A 17,918-nucleotide genomic window follows, 5' to 3' on the forward strand; every position below is an offset into this window, starting at 1 on the left:
AGCATATGTTCAAGGATCCCAAGCAGTGAGGGTTGATGTAAGACCCATGATAATCTGCCTAAGATAAGTCCCTTAACATCCATTTAGAGCATCATAAACTTTTTAGCAAATGTATATTTTGAAAAATATGCCACGAATTCCTCAGCATCAATATGATATTCACATTTTTTCTTAAAAAAAATCATGTTTTCATTTAAACTGCACATTCGCAACATGCACTTAGTGTGTTGATACGAACCTCCCAAGGACTTTCTGGAGGAGATGCAAGAAGCAAGCTAGACACGAGGCACGTGAGAGTGCACGTGGAACCTCATTGTACCAGATTCATATTGGATATTGGAATTTCCTTCCTTATGCATATTGCAATAGTATCTAGGGAAGGACACGGTCCGGTCTCTGTCTAGTTTTACCGAAAACCTAAACCTAAACCTGAAGTTCGGTCCGGTCTCGGTCTCGGTCCGGTCCGGTTTTCGGTCGGTCATGTTGACTAGTCAAGGCTAAGTTGACCTGGTCTTCTCACTGCATCTAATGTCACTTCTAGTGCTGAAGCAGTGTTGAATGAGAATGAGAATGAGAGCGAGCGAGTGACACTGAGAGAGTGCAAAGGCAGAGAGAATACCATAGGGAGAGAGTGAGAGATGGACAGAGGGGGAACGAGACGGGGAGAGCCAGAGAGGGATGTGAGGGGGAAGGAGAGGGGGCAGGCGAGAGGGAGGGAGTTCAATAGAGAGAGATTGTGAGAGGGAGAGGGTGTGAGTGAGAGAATGAGAGAGGGAGAGCAAAAGAGAGGACTAGAGGGAGAGAGGCAGAGAGTGAGAGCAGGAAATAGGGTGACAGAGAAGGGGAGAGAGAACAAGAGGGCTTGAGAGAGAGGGAGAGAGGAGAGAGTTTGAGAGAGAGGGGAAGAAAGAGGGAGAGAGGGCCTTGAGAGAGAGGGGAGAGGAGAAGAGGGTGAGAGAGAGGAAGAGAGGGAGAGAGGGTGAAAGAGAGAGGGAGACAGGAGGAGAGGGAGAGCGGGTAAGAGAGTGCGAGAGAGAGGAGAGGGAGAGAGGGTGAGAGAGAGAGGGAGAGAACGAGATAGAGAGAGGATGAGAGGGAGATCGAGAGAGAAGGTGAGAGAGAGGGGGAGAGGACGAGATAGTGAGAGGGATAAAGGGAAAGAAAATGAGTGGGAGAGAATGAGAAATGGAGCAGTGGAAAGAGGGAGCGAGGAATGGAGAGAGAGAGAGAGTAAGACCGGAACAGGGGGGGAGGGAGAGAGTATAAGACCGAAACAAAGGGGGGGAGAGAGAGGAGAGAAGAGAAGAGAAGAGAGGGAGAGAACGCGAAAGGGAGACGGATAGAGAGAAAGAAAATGAGAGGGAGAGAGTGAGAGCGGTACAGAGGGCGAAAGGGAAGGAGAGGAGGGAGAGAGAACGAGAGGGAGAGTGTGACCGGATCAGAGGGAGGGAAAGAGAGGGAGAGAGAACACACGGGAGAGTGAGAGAGAACGAGCGGGAGAGAGAACGAACAGGAGAGTGAGAGAGAACGAGCAGGAGAGAGAGAACGAGCAGGAGAGAGAGAGAACGTGCAGGCGAGGGGGAAAGAGGACAATAGAGAGGGAGAACGAGCGGACGAGAGGGAGAGAGGACGAAAGAGAGAGGGAGAGAAAACGGGAGAAAGAAAGGAGGGAGAGAGGGGGAGAGGGAGCAGGTGAGAGAGAAACGGTCTTCTGTCTGGTTCGATGTGTGAACCAGACCCGGACCGGAAGGTTCGGTCAGCCCTAAAAAGGCAGAACGGTTCGGTTCAGTCTGGTCTGACCGAACTTCGGTCAGACCGTGTCCTTCCCTAGTTGTATCTCCATGCTCCACGATTACTCCGGGTTATAGACCGAGGAAGATACGATCAAGAGGACGGGGATTGTAGATGAAAAAATTGGGACTTGGACGTAGAGGGGAGAAGGAACATGAATAACCACTAACATAACCTTCAGTCTGCCCTTTTAAAGGATGGCTGTGCTACTTAAAGGAAACATGGGAGGGAAGGGGCACAGATGACGTTAATGATCAAAAGGCGAGACTGCCCCAGTCTTGTTAAACAAAAGCCTCCTCACCATCAATCTTGTTAAACACCATACATTTATTTCAGAGCGCCTTTAAATCTTATATATCAGATTCACCCTACTTGCCATGTATTTAATTTTATATCCGTTATAACGGCTACTAAGTTTATGACTGTTGTAAGGCACTCGGATTCAAACTCTCTGTGCTGGTTATTAAAGGCATTGACCCTAATCAGTAATACAATGATCATCTTCACTCAATTTTCTCCAGCAATTCCTCTCGCCTAATCGTGCTGCTGTAGAGCTGCTTCACATCGTGTCTGCTGGAGCGCAGGTGGTGAACAGAGATTCCAACAAACATAACCAGCCATGAAGAATATTTTTCGTACATGATCCAAATGGCTCATAGATCCAGATTTATTACTGATGCTCTTGATCTTTGAAATATTTTTATGTCAATGAGTACCACTCTAATCCACCTTTAACTACTTCATGTATCAGTCTTGAGAAAATAGTTGGGGTAAACTGAAAGGTAAGTTTCCTTTCAAGCATGATAAAAACCTTGATGTAGGTTTCCATCTAGGAAAGTGTTTTCCAGAGGAAGAGAGAGAACTACAGGGGACAGAGAAGAGGTTGATCAAAGACAGGAGGGATCTTCAATTCATTCTTTCATGTTCTTCAATGAGGTAGATGACCAAAATACTCCTCAGAGAACTGACAAAGGTACCTTGGGAGTTGCATAAGATGCATATTTCAAAATATCCTTGGATCCATCTTTCTTTGGCACAAGAGAAAACATCATGGTCGACAGCTGATGCACAGTGACTACTTCAGTTACTTTCATGTCTGGTGATGAAAGTAAATCCAAATCATGGGGTTCTGTAGATGGCCTTTTCCTATTTGAAGCATGGTGCCACATTATGCTATAGAAAGAGAGATGATACATGAGAAGGGGGGGGATGAAAAGAAGAAAGGAAAAAAGACATGGTTCCTTGTTAATCAGAAATTTCTTATTCTTTAGCACATGATTCCAAATCTAGGTCACTTGTACTCCAAGAGCATGTTGTTCTCCGGGGCGAGACCGATGCAGGCCCTCATGATGTTCTCCAGCATTGCCCTCTGCTTGGACAGAGCATTCACTACTGGCGTCCCTGGCGGCACCTATTTCATCATCAGCAATAATTAATGATCTCTTATCACATACGAGCCAACCTATTTCTCAAAATCCCAACATTACTCAATTTGGAAAACATACCAGTGGTGCCTTGCTGAGGTAGCTCAGGATAGTTGCAACCGGGTGGAAGGAGTGGAATTTACCCTTCAAGAAGAAATTGAAATCTTATCATCTCCACCGTCATCAAAGGTGATTATGATATTGTTCTTCAATTCATCAACAGTTAAAGTCTCAGTATGTCTGCTCAGAAGATCACACTCTTTTAAATAGAGAAATGAACAAGACTGAATTATTTCTCTCTTCTGCTCACCATCATCACAGGCATTTGTATTATTATTCTTAAATTCATCATAATCAGGACCTCATTATGTTGATAGTCCTCGCAGTAAACTAATTCATCGTTTTGCTCATAAAATTGCGTTCTTATAAACAGACGAAAAATTTAGTTTAGCCATGGATTGAGTTAACTGGATCATTCTTCTGAACCTATCTAGTCTGACAAATTTGTTTTTTCCAAAAAAAATGACATAAGTTTGTTCTTAAATTCATCAAAGCTCAAAACCTTTGATGGTGGGGCCAGAAATTGCTTGATTCTTCTGTATGAATCAATTCTTTCATTCCTACCCCTATATAATTTAACACATTGATCTTCTATGTATAAGATCACATACTTCTTATAAATAGACGACCATATGAATTCCTTTGCATAAGACATTATTCTCTATTTATCATCACCATCATCATCATCATCGTCATTATGGGTGAGATGAATGAGAGACATACCTCTCCTTCGGCCTTGAGCTGGATTCTTGTGCTGAGCTCGGCCAGGAGAACAAGGTCGAGAATGATGGGGGCGGCCAAGAGGGAGTCTTCACAGGTGTTGTGGAGAACGATAGTGCTCTTTCCCCCCATAAAGATCTCCGATGTGTATTCGTCCATGGCCCTCTTGCTGTCCCCCACGTAAGGCACGTACTGCACCAACCATCCAGAAAATTGAATGAGTTAAACTCGCTCATTCCTGTATTTCATTGTTTTTTATTTGAAGAAATGTATTTCATCGTTTATGATCAGTAGTCTATGAATTTTCCTATTTCTTCAAAAAGAATATGAATTTTCCAATATAGAAAACAGAAAAATTTTTATCATCCCTGTTTTTGCATCAGCAGCAACTCTCCAGCATTGTTGAGAAAAAAAGGGGAAAAAAGAGAAAAAAAAAGAGAACCGATGTACTAATGGTCCAATACCGGATAACAAATAAATAAAGAGAATGATCAGAGAGGGAGAGAGAGATATGTAGACGCCTCTTTATAGCAATGATGGATACTACATGAATTGTACTATGCACGAAACAATCTGAATTTGATGTTATGCTCCTGTCTTTGCAACACTTGGGATGGATATCATAGACAATAAAGATACTACATCATGAATTGTACTATGTAGAAAACAGTGTGAATTTGATGTTATGCTCCTGTCTTTGCAACACTTGGGATGGATATCATAGACAATAAAGATACTACATCATGAATTGTACTATGTAGAAAACAGTGTGAATTTGATGTTATGCTCCTGTCTTTGCAACACTTGGGATGGATATCGTAGACAATAAAGATACTACATCATGAATTGTACTATGTAGAAAACAGTGTCAATTTGATGTTATGCTCCTGTCTTTGCATCACTTGGGATGGATATCATAGACAATAAAGATACTACATCATGAATTTGATGTTATGCTCCTGTCTTTGCAACACTTGTGATGGATATCATAGACAATAAAGATATTACATTATGAATTGTACTATGTAGCAAATGGAAAGAATGTGATTTTCTGATTCATGTTTTTGCATTATTATAGCCGATGAAGGATTCTGCACTATGAGTCGTATAACATGGTGTACCTTGATGACGACGACGTGATCTGGGTGCTCCCCCGGTTCATAGAGGATGCCGTTGCTCGAAACCATGTCATCGACAACGTTACTCTTGGAGATCTCCTTGGATCGGAAAGTCTGAGGAGCTGAGAGGTTCATCCCGTCGTTGTTGCCCAGATGGTTGTAACTGACGATTGATGTGGGCTGCCATCACATGGGGAGAGAAAGATGCACAGATGAATTTAGTGATGTTTCACAGAGATAGATCTGACTGATGGGTAGATTACTGGAGAGATATTTAGCTAGAACGAAAGTGGGCAGGTGAATATATTGATGCTTAGATCTTACTGATGGATATATTCATAGAAAGATAAATATCTAGAAGGACAGAGAGATGGAAAAGATGACGTAAAAGGATGGATTGATGAAAAAGATTGGAAGGGAAGTATGTTAATGGTTTTGTTCTTGAAATAGATCAACTCTAATGGGTCAACACTTATAGAGATACAGAAGTAAACAGAATGGCAGAGAAACAGGGACGTAGATGGATGAACTGGACTGGTAGAGAGACACAAAGAGAGATATTCTAAGGTAATAATGCGGGTCGAAACTGCTGGGTCTAGGCATGGAGATAGATAGAAACAGGGACATGAGAGCATAGATAGATATGGAGATGTAGAGACATTCGAAGAGAAGTATGTTGGTGCTCTTTATGGAAATCAGTCAATATTATGGATGGATATATGACAGAAAGAGTGATGGATAGATCGAGAGAGAGGGATTGGCAACCTTAATTCCAGCGCCAACAAGGAAATCGACATGGAGATAGATAGAAACAGGGACATGAGAGCATAGATAGATAAAGAGATGTAGAGACATTCGAAGAGAAGTATGTTAGTGCCTCTTTATGGAAATCCGTCAATATTATGGATGGATATGTGACAGAAAGAGTGATGGATAGATAAAGAGAGAGAGAGAGGGTTTGGCAACCTTAATTCCAGCGCCAACAAGGAAATCGACCAGAACGGATTTCATCTTGGTCTGCCCACTCTTGAAGTCATCCCCTCCAATCAAGCTGTTCCTGCTTATGGCCAACTCTATCACACCTGCAGATCAAGCATCCATCGTTCATCCTATTATTCACAGGTTGAATGAATATAGAGAGAAGAAAAGAGTCATGTTCTAAATTATTGTTTCCTGGTTGCCAATGATGATAACTCCTTCACCCACTTTAAGATGACAATGACAATGACCATGATTTCATCAACACTTGCAGGATGACTATGATGATGATGACGACTTTTTGTCATCGCCTTTTGTCATCTTCCCTTTGTTAACCTCGCTGATGGCGAGAGAGGATGATGAAATTGTCAATGTCATTCGCCAGCGGCACGATGACAACGACGACGATGATGACAACGAAGAAATTGACATCATCATTCAACATGCAAATGATGACGATGACAATGACGAAATGGATATCTTCATGCAAGCTGAGGATGACAATGGATTTTTTTGATGACGATGACCATATCACTAGAGAGAGAATAAGCTCACCGGGGACGAAGGTGTTCTGGGGGCTGCCATTGATGAAGGGCACGCCCTCCATGATGCAGGCAATGGCGTAGAGTGTGGAAGGAGAGATTTCAGCCTCGTTTCTCTCTAATGAGGCCAAGAGGTTGTCCATGGTATCATTGAGCCCCACAATGACGTTGCTGTATCTCTCTGTGTTTGCTGTCCACAGCACCACCACCTTGTCCACCTTCTCCTTCTCCTTGAATTCCCTGGAAAAAAAACCAGGTAACCATTAGCATCCAGATACCGTCGAAGATGAATATGTTATAACGATATACGGCCTCATACTTCATTATTGTAATGCTGATGCGGATGAAGATAAATGCCTGAGATGATGGGATCAAGCTCCGCATCATAATTCATGATAGTAATGATGGTAATGATGACGGTGAAGAAGATCAATAAACAAGATGATTGGGGCATGCTCAACAAAAAAAATTATGATCCGTGATAAAAGAAGAATTTGCAGAAACTGAGATCGTCAGAGCATAAGATGATGAGGGCATAATCGGTATCATTAGTCATGATGATGAAGATTAATATGCTAAAAACATCGATACCAAAGACTACGGGATCATGCTCTGCATCAGAACTCATGATAGTGATGCGATAATGAAGAAGAGGATAAAGGCCCCAAGATCACCAATGCCGAAGGTGATAGGGGCTTGCCCTGCATAACCATTCATGATGGGTAATCAAAAAGAATAATTAACAGATTCAGATAGCATCAATGCAAAAGATGAAGCTGGATGAAGATAAAGATCCCTAAACCATCAATGAAGAACCTGATAGTGGCATAATATTTATTATCATCACGATAATTCATGACATTGGCATACTCGGAATCACAATTCATGATTGAAATGGTAATGACGATGAGGACGAAGATAAATATCCTCATAAGGACACGCTCTGCAAGTTAATTCATGATGGGCGTAAAAGATGAAGATGATGGGGGCATACTCAGCATTATAATCAATGATGGATGGAGATAAAGATCTGAATATCATCAAAGAATAAAATAATGGTGATGATAGTGATGATGGTGATGATGATGATGATGATGGGGGAGAAACCTGATGTCGTTGATGATGCACTGGACCTGAAGCTTCTTGGGGCCTGAGATAACATGGGTGGCACGGGATCCCTGGTTGGCGGCGATGAAGTCAGGGTCGTAGATGCCGGGGAGGGGGACGAGGGACTCCATGTAAGGCCGGAGCTGCTTCTGCAGGTCAACGTCGAGGACCTTGGCCCGAGCCATGGCGTCCGCCAAGTTCATGTCACTTATGTCCCACCCTCCGAATACAATCTCATCTGGGTTCACCTGTGCCACCAGCCATCATCAGTCCCGGTATGTCAAATCCATCTCTAAACCCATCTTTCTAATTCATTTCTCTACCCATCCAAGATGGAGATTCCAAGATGCAGGTTTTGAGGTACAATGGCAGATTTCTGAGACAAATTATCATCTGATCATTTATAGAGAGAGATAGAGAAAGAAAATTTTGAGATCAGAGATGGGGAAGAGGGAGCCCAAGAGGATATCTAAGACAGAAGTTTCTATAATTTTTTTACAGGGAGAGAGATCCAAAAGTGGCGGATGTTATGATTTTACAATAGTCCGGGGGGGGGAAGATTTCTATGAGTTTTTTCTTGGATTTTTTTCAAGAGAACGCAAAGCAGAGAGATGGAAGAGCTCAAGAGCCAGAGACAGACATGCCCATCTTCAAATATTAGCAAAGGGAAACAGGGAAGAAGGATAGATGGAGAATTGGGCTGAGTTGTAGAGAGAGAGAGAGAGAGAGAGAGAGAGAGAGAGAGAGAGAGAGAGAGAGAGAGAGAGAGAGAGAGAGAGAGAGAGAGAGAGACCAGATCGGTCAATTCAGGAAACAGAAACATCCAGACAGACTTGCAAGGTGAGAGAGAGAAAGAACAGCGACAGGGAGGGTCAAGAAGCGGGAAAGAGAGAGAAAGAGTGCCACGAGATAATCTCCCAAGTGGACAAAGACACCACTTAAATGTATAGATACATGTATCTATCTGTCCATATACATGTATATAGATCTGATAGAGAGCTCAGACAAATGGGGTCCAGAGAAAATTGAGGAAGAGAGCCCTCAAGCTTATAAAGAGAGAGAAAGCAATGAGACATGGTCAAGGGAGCTAAGTAAGACAACCCACAAAGTCATAGAGAGAGAGAAATGAAATGGTATCAAGAGAGATGAGGAAGACAGCCTCAAGTTTTATATAAACACACACACATACATAAATATATATATATATATATATAGCGAGAGAGAGAGAGCAGATAGCCCTGAAAACTAGAGCGAGACAGAAAAAGAAAGAGAGAGGGGGATTACCATGGGAAGATATCAAGAGAGATGAGGAAGACAGCCCTCAGGTTTTATATAAACACACACACATACATAGATATCTATATATATATATATAGAGAGAGAGAGAGAGAGAGCAGATAGATGAGTTCAAGAGACAAGAAAAGATAGCCCTGAAAGCTAGAGAGAGAGAGAAAAAGAGAGAGAGAGGGATTACCATGGGAAGGTATCAAGAGAGATGAGGAAGACATCCCTCAAGTTTTATAGAAACACACACACATATATATAGATATATATATAGAGAGAGATCAGATAGATGAGTTCAAGAGACAAGAAAAGATAGTCCTGAAAGCTAGAGAGTGATAGAAAGAGAAAGAGAAAGAGAAAGAGAGAGAGAGAGATATAGAGAGAGAGGGATTACCATGGGAAGGTATCACGAGAGATGAGGAAGACATCCCTCAAGTTTTATACAAACACACACACACATATATAGATATATATCTAGAGAGAGAGAGCATATAAATGAGTTCAAGAGAAAAGAAAAGATAACGCTGAAAGCTAGAGAGAGAGAGGGATTACCATGGGAAGGAGGCTCTTGAAAGGAGCGTAGATCTCCTCACCATTGAAGGAGCCAACTCGGACAGAGGAGGACTGGGTGAGAGAACCAAAGTAGTTGGCCTGCTGCACCTTCTCCTTGGTCACCCATGAGATGCCCCTGCACCAATCTCTCTCTCTCTCTCCTCAGATTCTTCTCAACAAGAACAATCCCAGGCTCAATTTTCAGATCAGAGTTTCAACAATTCAACTCACTCTCTGTTGGCGATCACTCCAGCCGTCAGGGTCGACCCGTTGTTCCCTCCCCACCCCACCAACATCACCCTGAACGCCACAGAAATTAAAGAATGATGATCTTGAGGGACAGATTAAGAAATTATGTTTCCAAGTAAGAAATTATGTTCTGGAATTTTGAAAAAAGTGGGTGAGATCGGAGGAGAAGAGAGAATTAAGTCTACAAAATGAGAACAAGAAGAAGATAAATCGATAGATTGATAGATAGTTTTATCAGCTGGGGTTGCCAGAGAGGATATCAGGAGAAGGGAACTCGGAATTAAAAATTAAAATTTGACAAGGAACTCCACAATTAAAAATTCTGGAACAATTGAAAATTTACAAGGAATAGATAGAGAGAGTAATCTAGAACTGGAATAGATATATATATCAAGCTGGGCTTGCCAGACTTGATATCAGTAGGGAACTCGGCAATTAATAAGGAGTTAAAAATTAAAATTTGACAAGGAACTCCACAATTAGAAATTCTGGGACAACTGAACACTAAAAAGGAACGGAGAAAAAAGTTTTTATTAGAAAGAGAGAGAGAGAGAGAGAGAGAGAGAGAGAGAGAGAGAGAGAGAGAGAGAGAGAGAGAGAGAGAGAGAGAAGTAATCAAGATCTCCCCATTTCAAAAGTTCATATTAAAAACGACGCCAGACAAGCTGTTTCAATTCCAATCCGCAAGCAAAAATTCAGGGACAGCTGAATGTAAACAAGGAGCCCAGAAGAAAGATTCAAAGAAAAGATGGAAATATTTACAGATTTTTAGAGAGAGAGAGAGAGAAGGGGTAGAGAGAGAATGGGAGAAGTTAGTAGAGAGAGAAACAGAGAGATAGAGAAGGGGTAGGGAGAGAAAGAGAGAAGGGAGTAGAGAGAGAAAACACAGGGAAAGAAGGGGTAGAGAGAGAAACACAGAGAGAGAAGTGGTAGAGAGAGAAACACAGAGAGAGAGAAGTGGTAGAGAGAGAAACACAGAGAGAGGAGTAGAGAGAAACACAGAGAGAAGGGGTAGAGAGAACAAGAGAGAGAGAGAGAATGGGTAGAGAAGGGGTAAAGAGAGAAGGGGCAGAGAGGGAAAGAGAGAGGGAGAGAAGGGGTAGAGAGGGAAAGAGAGTGAGAGAAGGGGTAGAGAGAGAAACACAGAGAGAAGGGGTAGAGAGGGAAAGAGAGAGTGAGAGAAGGGGTAGAGAGGGAAAGGGAGAGTGAGAGAAGGGAGTAGAGAGAGAAACATAGAAAGAAGGGAGTAGAGAGAGAAACATAGAAAGAAGGGAGTAGAGAGAGAAACATAGAAAGAAGGGGTAGAGAGAGAGAAACATAGAAAGAAGGGGTAGAGAGAGAAACAGAGAGAGAAGGGTTAGAGAGGGAAACAGAGAGAGAAGGGGTAGAGAGAGAAGGGAGTAGAGAGGGAAAGAGAAGGGGTAGAGAGAGAAACATAGAAAGAAGGGGTAGAGAGAGAAACAGAGAGAGAAGGGGTAGAGAGAGAAGGGAGTAGAGAGGGAAAGAGAAGGGGGAGAGAGAGAAACATAGAAAGAAGGGGGAGAGAGAGAAACAGAGAGAGAAGGGGGAGAGAGAGAAGGGAGTAGAGAGGGAAAGAGAAGGGGTAGAGAGAGAAACATAGAAAGAAGGGGTAGAGAGAGAAACAGAGAGAGAAGGGTTAGAGAGGGAAACAGAGAGAGAAGGGGGTAGAGAGAGAAGGGAGTAGAGAGGGAAAGAGAAGGGGTAGAGAGAGAAACATAGAAAGAAGGGGTAGAGAGAGAAACAGAGAGAGAAGGGGTAGAGAGGGAAAGAGAAGGGGTAGAGAGAGAAACATAGAAAGAAGGGGTAGAGAGAGAAACAGAGAGAGAAGGGGTAGAGAGAGAAGGGAGTAGAGAGGGAAAGAGAAGGGGTAGAGAGAGAAACATAGAAAGAAGGGGTAGAGAGAGAGACAGAGAGAGAAGGGGTAGAGAGAGAAGGGAGTAGAGAGGGAAAGAGAAGGGGTAGAGAGAGAAACATAGAAAGAAGGGGTAGAGAGAGAAACAGAGAGAGAAGGGGTAGAGAGAGAAGGGAGTAGAGAGGGAAAGAGAAGGGGTAGAGAGAGAAACATAGAAAGAAGGGGTAGAGAGAGAAACAGAGAGAGAAGGGGTAGAGAGAGAAGGGAGTAGAGAGGGAAAGAGAGGGGTAGAGAGAGAAACATAGAAAGAAAGGGTAGAGAGAGAGAGAAGGGGGTAGAGAGAGAGAGGCGGGGTAGAGAGAGAAACAGAGAGAGTACCCAAGGCGGGGGAGGCGGGTGTCGGTCTTGAAGTGGTACTGGAGGGATTTGGGCTTGACGATCCATTGGTAGGCGCCGTCTCTGAGCTCATGAACCAGCTCCGTCGTCTGGTAATCGTACACCGACTCGATCTCGCCCTCTCCATACCTCACCTTCGGGCTCTCCACCCTAAACTTCTCGATAAACATCCTCTCTCTCCCTCTCTCTAAATCCCCCCTCTTTCTCTCTCTACAAATCTCTCTCCAAATTCCCAGCAGAGGAAGGAGACCCAGGAAGGAGATCTCTCTCTCTCCCTCTCTCTAAATCCCCCCTCTTTCTCTCTCTACAAATCTCTCTCCAAATTCCCAGCAGAGGAAGGAGACCCAGGAAGGAGATCTCTCTCTCTCTCTCTAAACTTCCTGCAAACGAAGAATACCCAGGAAGGAGATCTCTCTCTCTCTCTCTAAACTTCCTGCAAACGAAGAATACCCAGGAAGGAGATCTCTCTCTCTCTCTCTCCCTACACTTCCTGCAAACGAAGAATACCCAGGAAGGAGATCTCTCTCTCTCTCTCTAAACTTCCTGCAAACGAAGAATACCTAGGAAGGAGATCTCTCTCTCTCTCTCTCTCTCTCTCTCCCTACACTTCCTGCAAACGAAGAATACCCAGGAAGGAGATCTCTCTCTCTCTCTCTCTAAACTTCCTGCAAACGAAGAATACCCAGGAAGGAGATCTCTCTCTCTCTCTCTCTCTCTCTCTCTCCCTACACTTCCTGCAAACGAAGAATACCCAGGAAGGAGATCTCTCTCTCTCTCTCTAAATTTCCTGCAGACGAAGAAGGCCCAGGAAGGAGAACTCTCTCTCTCTCTAAACTTCCTGCAGAGGAAGAAAACCCAGGAACTCTCTTTCTCTCTCTAACCCCGTGGCTGTCCTCGCTTCTGCAGGCGCAAGGAGGAAGGAAGAAGCCTCTATTTATAGACAAACTCAAGCAGAAACAAACACGTGGCACTTGAATGGATCTGATTGGTCCACGTGGTGCCTCCCCGTCGCCACTTGCAGACGTGTGGCTGCCACGTCGCGTGCGCATATTTATCAATATCCACGTTCCAGGGTCCGAAATGCATTTTTCTCAAAAAAAAAAAGAAAAAAAAGAAACCATGTTCCCCCGGAACATGTTATCAGCGCTTATCGTGAGCCACATGTTTTATGTATTTTATTTTAATTTTTATAACCTGAACTGTTGGTGGCTCATAAAAAACAAATTTCTACATTGAATAAATGGAAAAAGTTATTAGTTAAATGATTAGAAAAATATTTGGCCCTTGAGAACTGAGGAGAGAGAGACAACTAGAGAGAGGAAGAGAACAGTGAGGAGAGAGATGGACAGAAAGAGACAAAGAAGAGAGAGAAAGAGAGAGGGATGCAGAGAGAGAATGAGAGAGGAAGAGCAGAGTAAGAGAGAGAAAGAGTGAAATTGGAGGATAGAAAAAGAGAACCATGTGAAGGGAGTGAATCGGAAGAGAGTGAGAAAAGAGAGTGAAATCGGAAAGGAGGTAGAGAGTGAGAGAGAAATCGGAAGAGAGAGAAAGTGAGAAAAGAGAGTGAAATCGGAAGAGAGAGAAAGTGAGAAAAGAGAGCGAAATAGAAAGAGACAGAGAGAGAGAGAGTGAGAAAAAGAGGGTGAAATCGAGAGAGAGAGAGAGTGAGAAAAAGGGAGTGAAATCGAAAGAGAGAGAGAGTGAGAAAAAGAGAGTGAAATCGAAAGAGAGTGAGAAGAAGAGAGTGAAATCGAAAGAGAGAGAGAGTGAGAAAAAAGAGAGTGAAATCGAAAGAGAGTGAGAAGAAGAGAGTGAAATCGAAAGAGAGAGAGAGTGAGAAAAGAGAGTGAAATCGAAAGAGAGAGAGAGTGAAATGAGAGAGAAAGTGAGAAAAAGAATGTAATGGGAAGAGAGAGAAAGTGAGCCATGTAAAGGGACAGAAAAAAGAGGCAGAGAAAAATAATTAAAAGGGAAGAGAGAGAAAGTGAGCCATATAAAGGTGCCGCTTTACATACATTACATGGGTAAGAGAGAGAGAGAGAGAGAGAGAGAGAGAGAGACAGAGAAAAGAGAGTGAAATTGGAAGAGAGAGAAAACAGCTACACAGGGGGAGACAGAGAGAGAGAGAGGTAGAGAGAGAGAGAAGGGTAGAGAGAGAGTGAAGGTGCCCTGTGACTCTTGCAAGCCGTCCTCTTTGACTCCCATGTGTGGCTCCATGAAATGGCTCTCTGCTTCCCACTTGAGGAAGCTTCCACAACAAATCTTTTTTTCTCTCTCTAGCTCTCTCTATCTCTCTCTAGAGCTCTGTTCTTCTCTCTACTTGCAAATGGGGATGATTTTAGAGAGAGAAGCGTCAAAGTACACACGCCGGTGCCGCCACGTGTCCATCTCCCAACTGGACATGTAAAACAAGTTCGTCTTTTGTCTGTCTCAACCTGAAATTCAGGAGAAATGAGAATCTTTCAAAAAACAGCTCAGTGTTTAACCATGAAGCCAAAACCAAGAAAAAATCACAATTTTTTTACATATTTTCCAACGTCGGAGAGAAAATTATATTTTTGAACAAATAGAAGTGAAACAGGGCTAGGAAAAATTCCAGGATATTGACTTTTTTTGCTAATTGAAGTTAATTATTTGATAGTCAACTACAGAAATTGGAAAAAAATATTGAAGAATGACATCTCAAACATTTTAATCTGTAGAATATCTCATATATTTGTCATAATCTGAAATTCGTCCTAATTTATTTTTTAACAAATAGAAGTTGAAGAAGGGCTTGGAAAAATCCAAGACCGTGGCTTTTTCTGTTTATTGACGATGACCATGACGTTCGTTACTTCACAGTAAACTAGAGAAATTGAGAAAAAATGAAAAACAGCATTGAGAATATTTTAATCTGAAGATTTTGTCATGATCTGAAATTTTATTTCTCATGTATTAGTATAATTTACTTGTTAACTAACAGAAGTTGAAACAGGGATTTGAAAAATTCCAAGACGGTTATTTTTTTTAATAATTGATGACGACCATGACATTGATTACTTTAGAATAAACTAGAGAAATACGGAAATCATTGAAGAACAACATTGCAAACATATTATTCTGAAGAATTTGTGATCTATCCGTCGTAATCTGAAACTTTAATTCTCATTTATTTGTCATAGTTTTTTTTAACAAGTAGAAGTTGAAGCCGGTCAAGGAAAGTTCCAAGATTTTTTGCTTATTGACGACCATGACGGCGATTTCTTCACCGTAAACTAGAGAAATTAAAAAATATGGGTGAAAAACAAGGTTACAAACAATTTAATCTGAAGATTTTATCATATATTTGTCAAAATATGAAATTGTATTTCTTCATAATTTCTTTTCTAACAAGTAGAAGTTGAAGCTGAGCTTGGAAAATTCAAAGCCCATGATTTTTTTGGCTAATTGACGACCATGACGGGGATAACTTGACAGTAAACTAGAGAAAGAAAAAATAATGAAGAACAACATTGCAAACATTCTAATCTGAAGTTTTAGTCAGATATTTTTCATAATCTGAAATTTTCTTTCCCATAATTTCTTTTATAACAAATAGAAGCTGACACAGGGCTTGGAAAAATTCCAAGCCCGTGATTGTTTTCCCTAATTGAAGACGACCATGGCTTTGATTACTACACAACAAACTAGCGAAATTGAAGAAAAAAATACTGAAGAACAACATGGCAAACATTTTAATCTAAAGAATTTGTCGTATAGTTCTCATATTCTGAAATTTTACTTCTCATTTATTTGTCATAGTTTTTTTTAAACAAGTAGAAGTAGAAGCGGGGCTTGGAGAAATGCCAAGTCGGGGACTTTTTCCGCTAATTGACGACGATCACGACGTCGATAACTTCACCGCAAACTAGAGAAATTGGGGAAAAAATATTGAAGAACAACATTGCAAACATTTTAATCTGAAGAATTTGTGATATATTCGTCATAATCTGAATTTTACTTCTCATTTATTTGTCAGAGTTTCTATTTCAACAAGTAAAGTTGAAGCGGGCTTGGAGAAATTCCAAGACGGAGACTTTTTCCGCAAATTGACGACGATCACGACGTCGTTAACTTCATCGCAAACTAAAGAAATTGGGAAAAAATACTGAAGAACAACATTGCAAACATTTTAATCTGAAGAATTTGCGATACACTCGTCATTATCTGAAATTTTACTCCTCCTTTATTTGTCATAATTTCCTTTTAAACAAGTAGAATACAATCAGGGTTTGAAAAATTTCCAAGCCGGCGTGATCAGAATTCGTCGTATATTTCTCATAATCTGAAAATTCTGAAGAAAAAAAAGGGGATTGAGAACGAACCCGTGATCAGATCCGAGTGCAGGAAGAATCGAAATCATCCGGGGCCACTCGGGCAATCCAAGAATTGAGATTCTTCTTGATCTCGACATGGTTGGCGAAGGCCAGTTCATACATGCTGCAGAGATTGACGACGGCCGTCTCGTTCACCGCCGCCGTAGGCACGCGCTCCAGAGCTCCTTCAAGAACTTTAATGGAGTCGGACAGATCGCGAGAATACATCAAACACAAAGCTTTGTTGTTGATCGCGACCACATCCCCAGCATCCCGCTCAATGCACGCTTCATACTCCCTCAACGCGCCTCGATAATCCTTGCCCGCGATCATCCTCAACGCCCTGTTCCTCCCGACCAAGTTCAACTCCCGATCTTCGCAGATCATCTCCACTCGATCAAACGTCGAATTCGCTCCGTCGAGGTCTCCGATCTGCAGTTGCACGTACCCCAACCTCGAGAGAAGAATTGGGTTTCTAGGGTTCTTGGACAAGAGATCTCGGATGAGCAGCAAGCAAAGATCAAATTCCCCTTTGGAGAAATGGTGCCGGCAGAGAGATCCGACGACGAAGGCCTCCCGCCGGCGCCACAGCCGGTCCGATCTGCCCCCGAGCTTCCTCCTCGCTAGATCCAGAAGCGCGTAGAGCCGATCTAGGGTTTCCGATCGGTCGCCGTTGAGGCGGAGAGGGAGCTCGGCGTGGAAGAATCGGAGACAGAAGGGAATCATGGATCCGGATCGATTGGGGTAGATCTCAGGGTAGGATTCGAAATTGGCGACGGAGGAGTCGAGATCGAGATCGAGATCGAGATCGAGATCGATGGATTGGAGCTCGCGAGCGGCGTCGGCGTAGCGGCGGAGCTTGAAGAGGGCGAGAACGGCGATGGCGAGGAAGACGAAGCGCTGGTGCGGAGGCGCAGAGGGGAGGTTAGGGCGGAGGGATTCGATCTTGTCGAGGACGGTCCGCCATTGCCCCCGCGCCGCGAGTTCGTCGAAGGAATCGAGATCGAAGCAGAGATCGGAGGCGGAGGTGAAGAACACGGCGGGGGAGAGCGGATAGGAGATCGAAGCCTGTTCTTGGATCGATAGCGCTTCCGCCATAGCTAGGGTTTCTCCGAGCTCCCCCTCCTCCGCCATGGCCGGAGCTCCAAGAACACCCTCAGTCTACAAAGTCAGATCACTGATATAAATAATATAATATAGTTCTTTGGTTTTATGTATACTAGTGGGGCCCGCTCGCAATGCTCGCTTCGGTATAGAGAGAAGGGAGAGAAAGCAGGGCATTAGTAAATAATTAAAAGATGGAAAAAAATAAGGCCATGGTAATCATCTGTCCGCTGTAAAAGAATGATGAAATTCAGACTCATCAAAGAGCATTATAGATTCCGACATAAAATAGCATTGGTAATTCTTGTCAAAGACTTGTGCTCAACCCGGAATTCGAATGGTAAATAGAAGCTTAGCCTCAGGCTCAACGTAGAATCCACCTT

At 42.8% G+C, this 17,918-nt stretch overlaps 2 protein-coding genes across 2 annotated transcripts; both read right to left on the minus strand.

The window, feature by feature from the left end:
* Positions 1–3,014: 3,014 nt before the first annotated feature.
* LOC144704928 (inositol-3-phosphate synthase) lies at positions 3,015–13,012 on the minus strand. Its single transcript, XM_078577517.1, has 10 exons — positions 12,077–13,012; positions 9,808–9,876; positions 9,577–9,712; positions 7,741–7,988; positions 6,647–6,873; positions 6,080–6,195; positions 5,117–5,293; positions 3,999–4,187; positions 3,297–3,359; positions 3,015–3,202 (listed from the first exon to the last, which is right to left on the minus strand). The coding sequence occupies exons 1-10, from the start codon at positions 12,262–12,264 to the stop codon at positions 3,083–3,085; spliced, it is 1,533 nt and encodes a 510-aa protein (XP_078433643.1). The 5' UTR covers positions 12,265–13,012; the 3' UTR covers positions 3,015–3,082.
* A 1,027-nt stretch (positions 13,013–14,039) lies between these two features.
* On the minus strand, positions 14,040–17,614 carry LOC144704433 (Tetratricopeptide repeat (TPR)-like superfamily protein). Its single transcript, XM_078576852.1, has 2 exons — positions 16,441–17,614; positions 14,040–14,529 (listed from the first exon to the last, which is right to left on the minus strand). Exon 1 carries the CDS (start codon positions 17,563–17,565, stop codon positions 16,447–16,449), a length of 1,119 nt encoding a protein of 372 aa, XP_078432978.1. The 5' UTR covers positions 17,566–17,614; the 3' UTR covers positions 14,040–14,529; positions 16,441–16,446.
* Between the last annotated feature and the right edge of the window lie 304 nt (positions 17,615–17,918).

The sequence above is a fragment of the Wolffia australiana genome, chromosome 6, assembly GCF_029677425.1.
Source record: "Wolffia australiana isolate 7733 chromosome 6, ASM2967742v1".
NCBI classification, from domain to species: Eukaryota; Viridiplantae; Streptophyta; class Magnoliopsida; order Alismatales; family Araceae; genus Wolffia; species Wolffia australiana.

What these genes read in the sequence shown, in the direction of transcription:
- LOC144704928 (XM_078577517.1), bottom strand. Translation starts at nt 12,264, where the DNA reads ATGTTTATCGAGAAGTTTAGGGTGGAGAGCCCGAAGGTGAGGTATGGA. An exon ending in ATCACGTCGTCGTCATCAAG is followed by an intron (nt 4,188 to 5,116) that starts GTACACCATGTT and finishes TGGTTGGTGCAG; the next exon opens with TACGTGCCTTACGTGGGGGA. An exon ending in ACCTCAGCAAGGCACCACTG is followed by an intron (nt 3,203 to 3,296) that starts GTATGTTTTCCA and finishes ATGATGAAATAG; the next exon opens with GTGCCGCCAGGGACGCCAGT.
- LOC144704433 (XM_078576852.1), bottom strand. Translation starts at nt 17,565, where the DNA reads ATGGCGGAGGAGGGGGAGCTCGGAGAAACCCTAGCTATGGCGGAAGCG.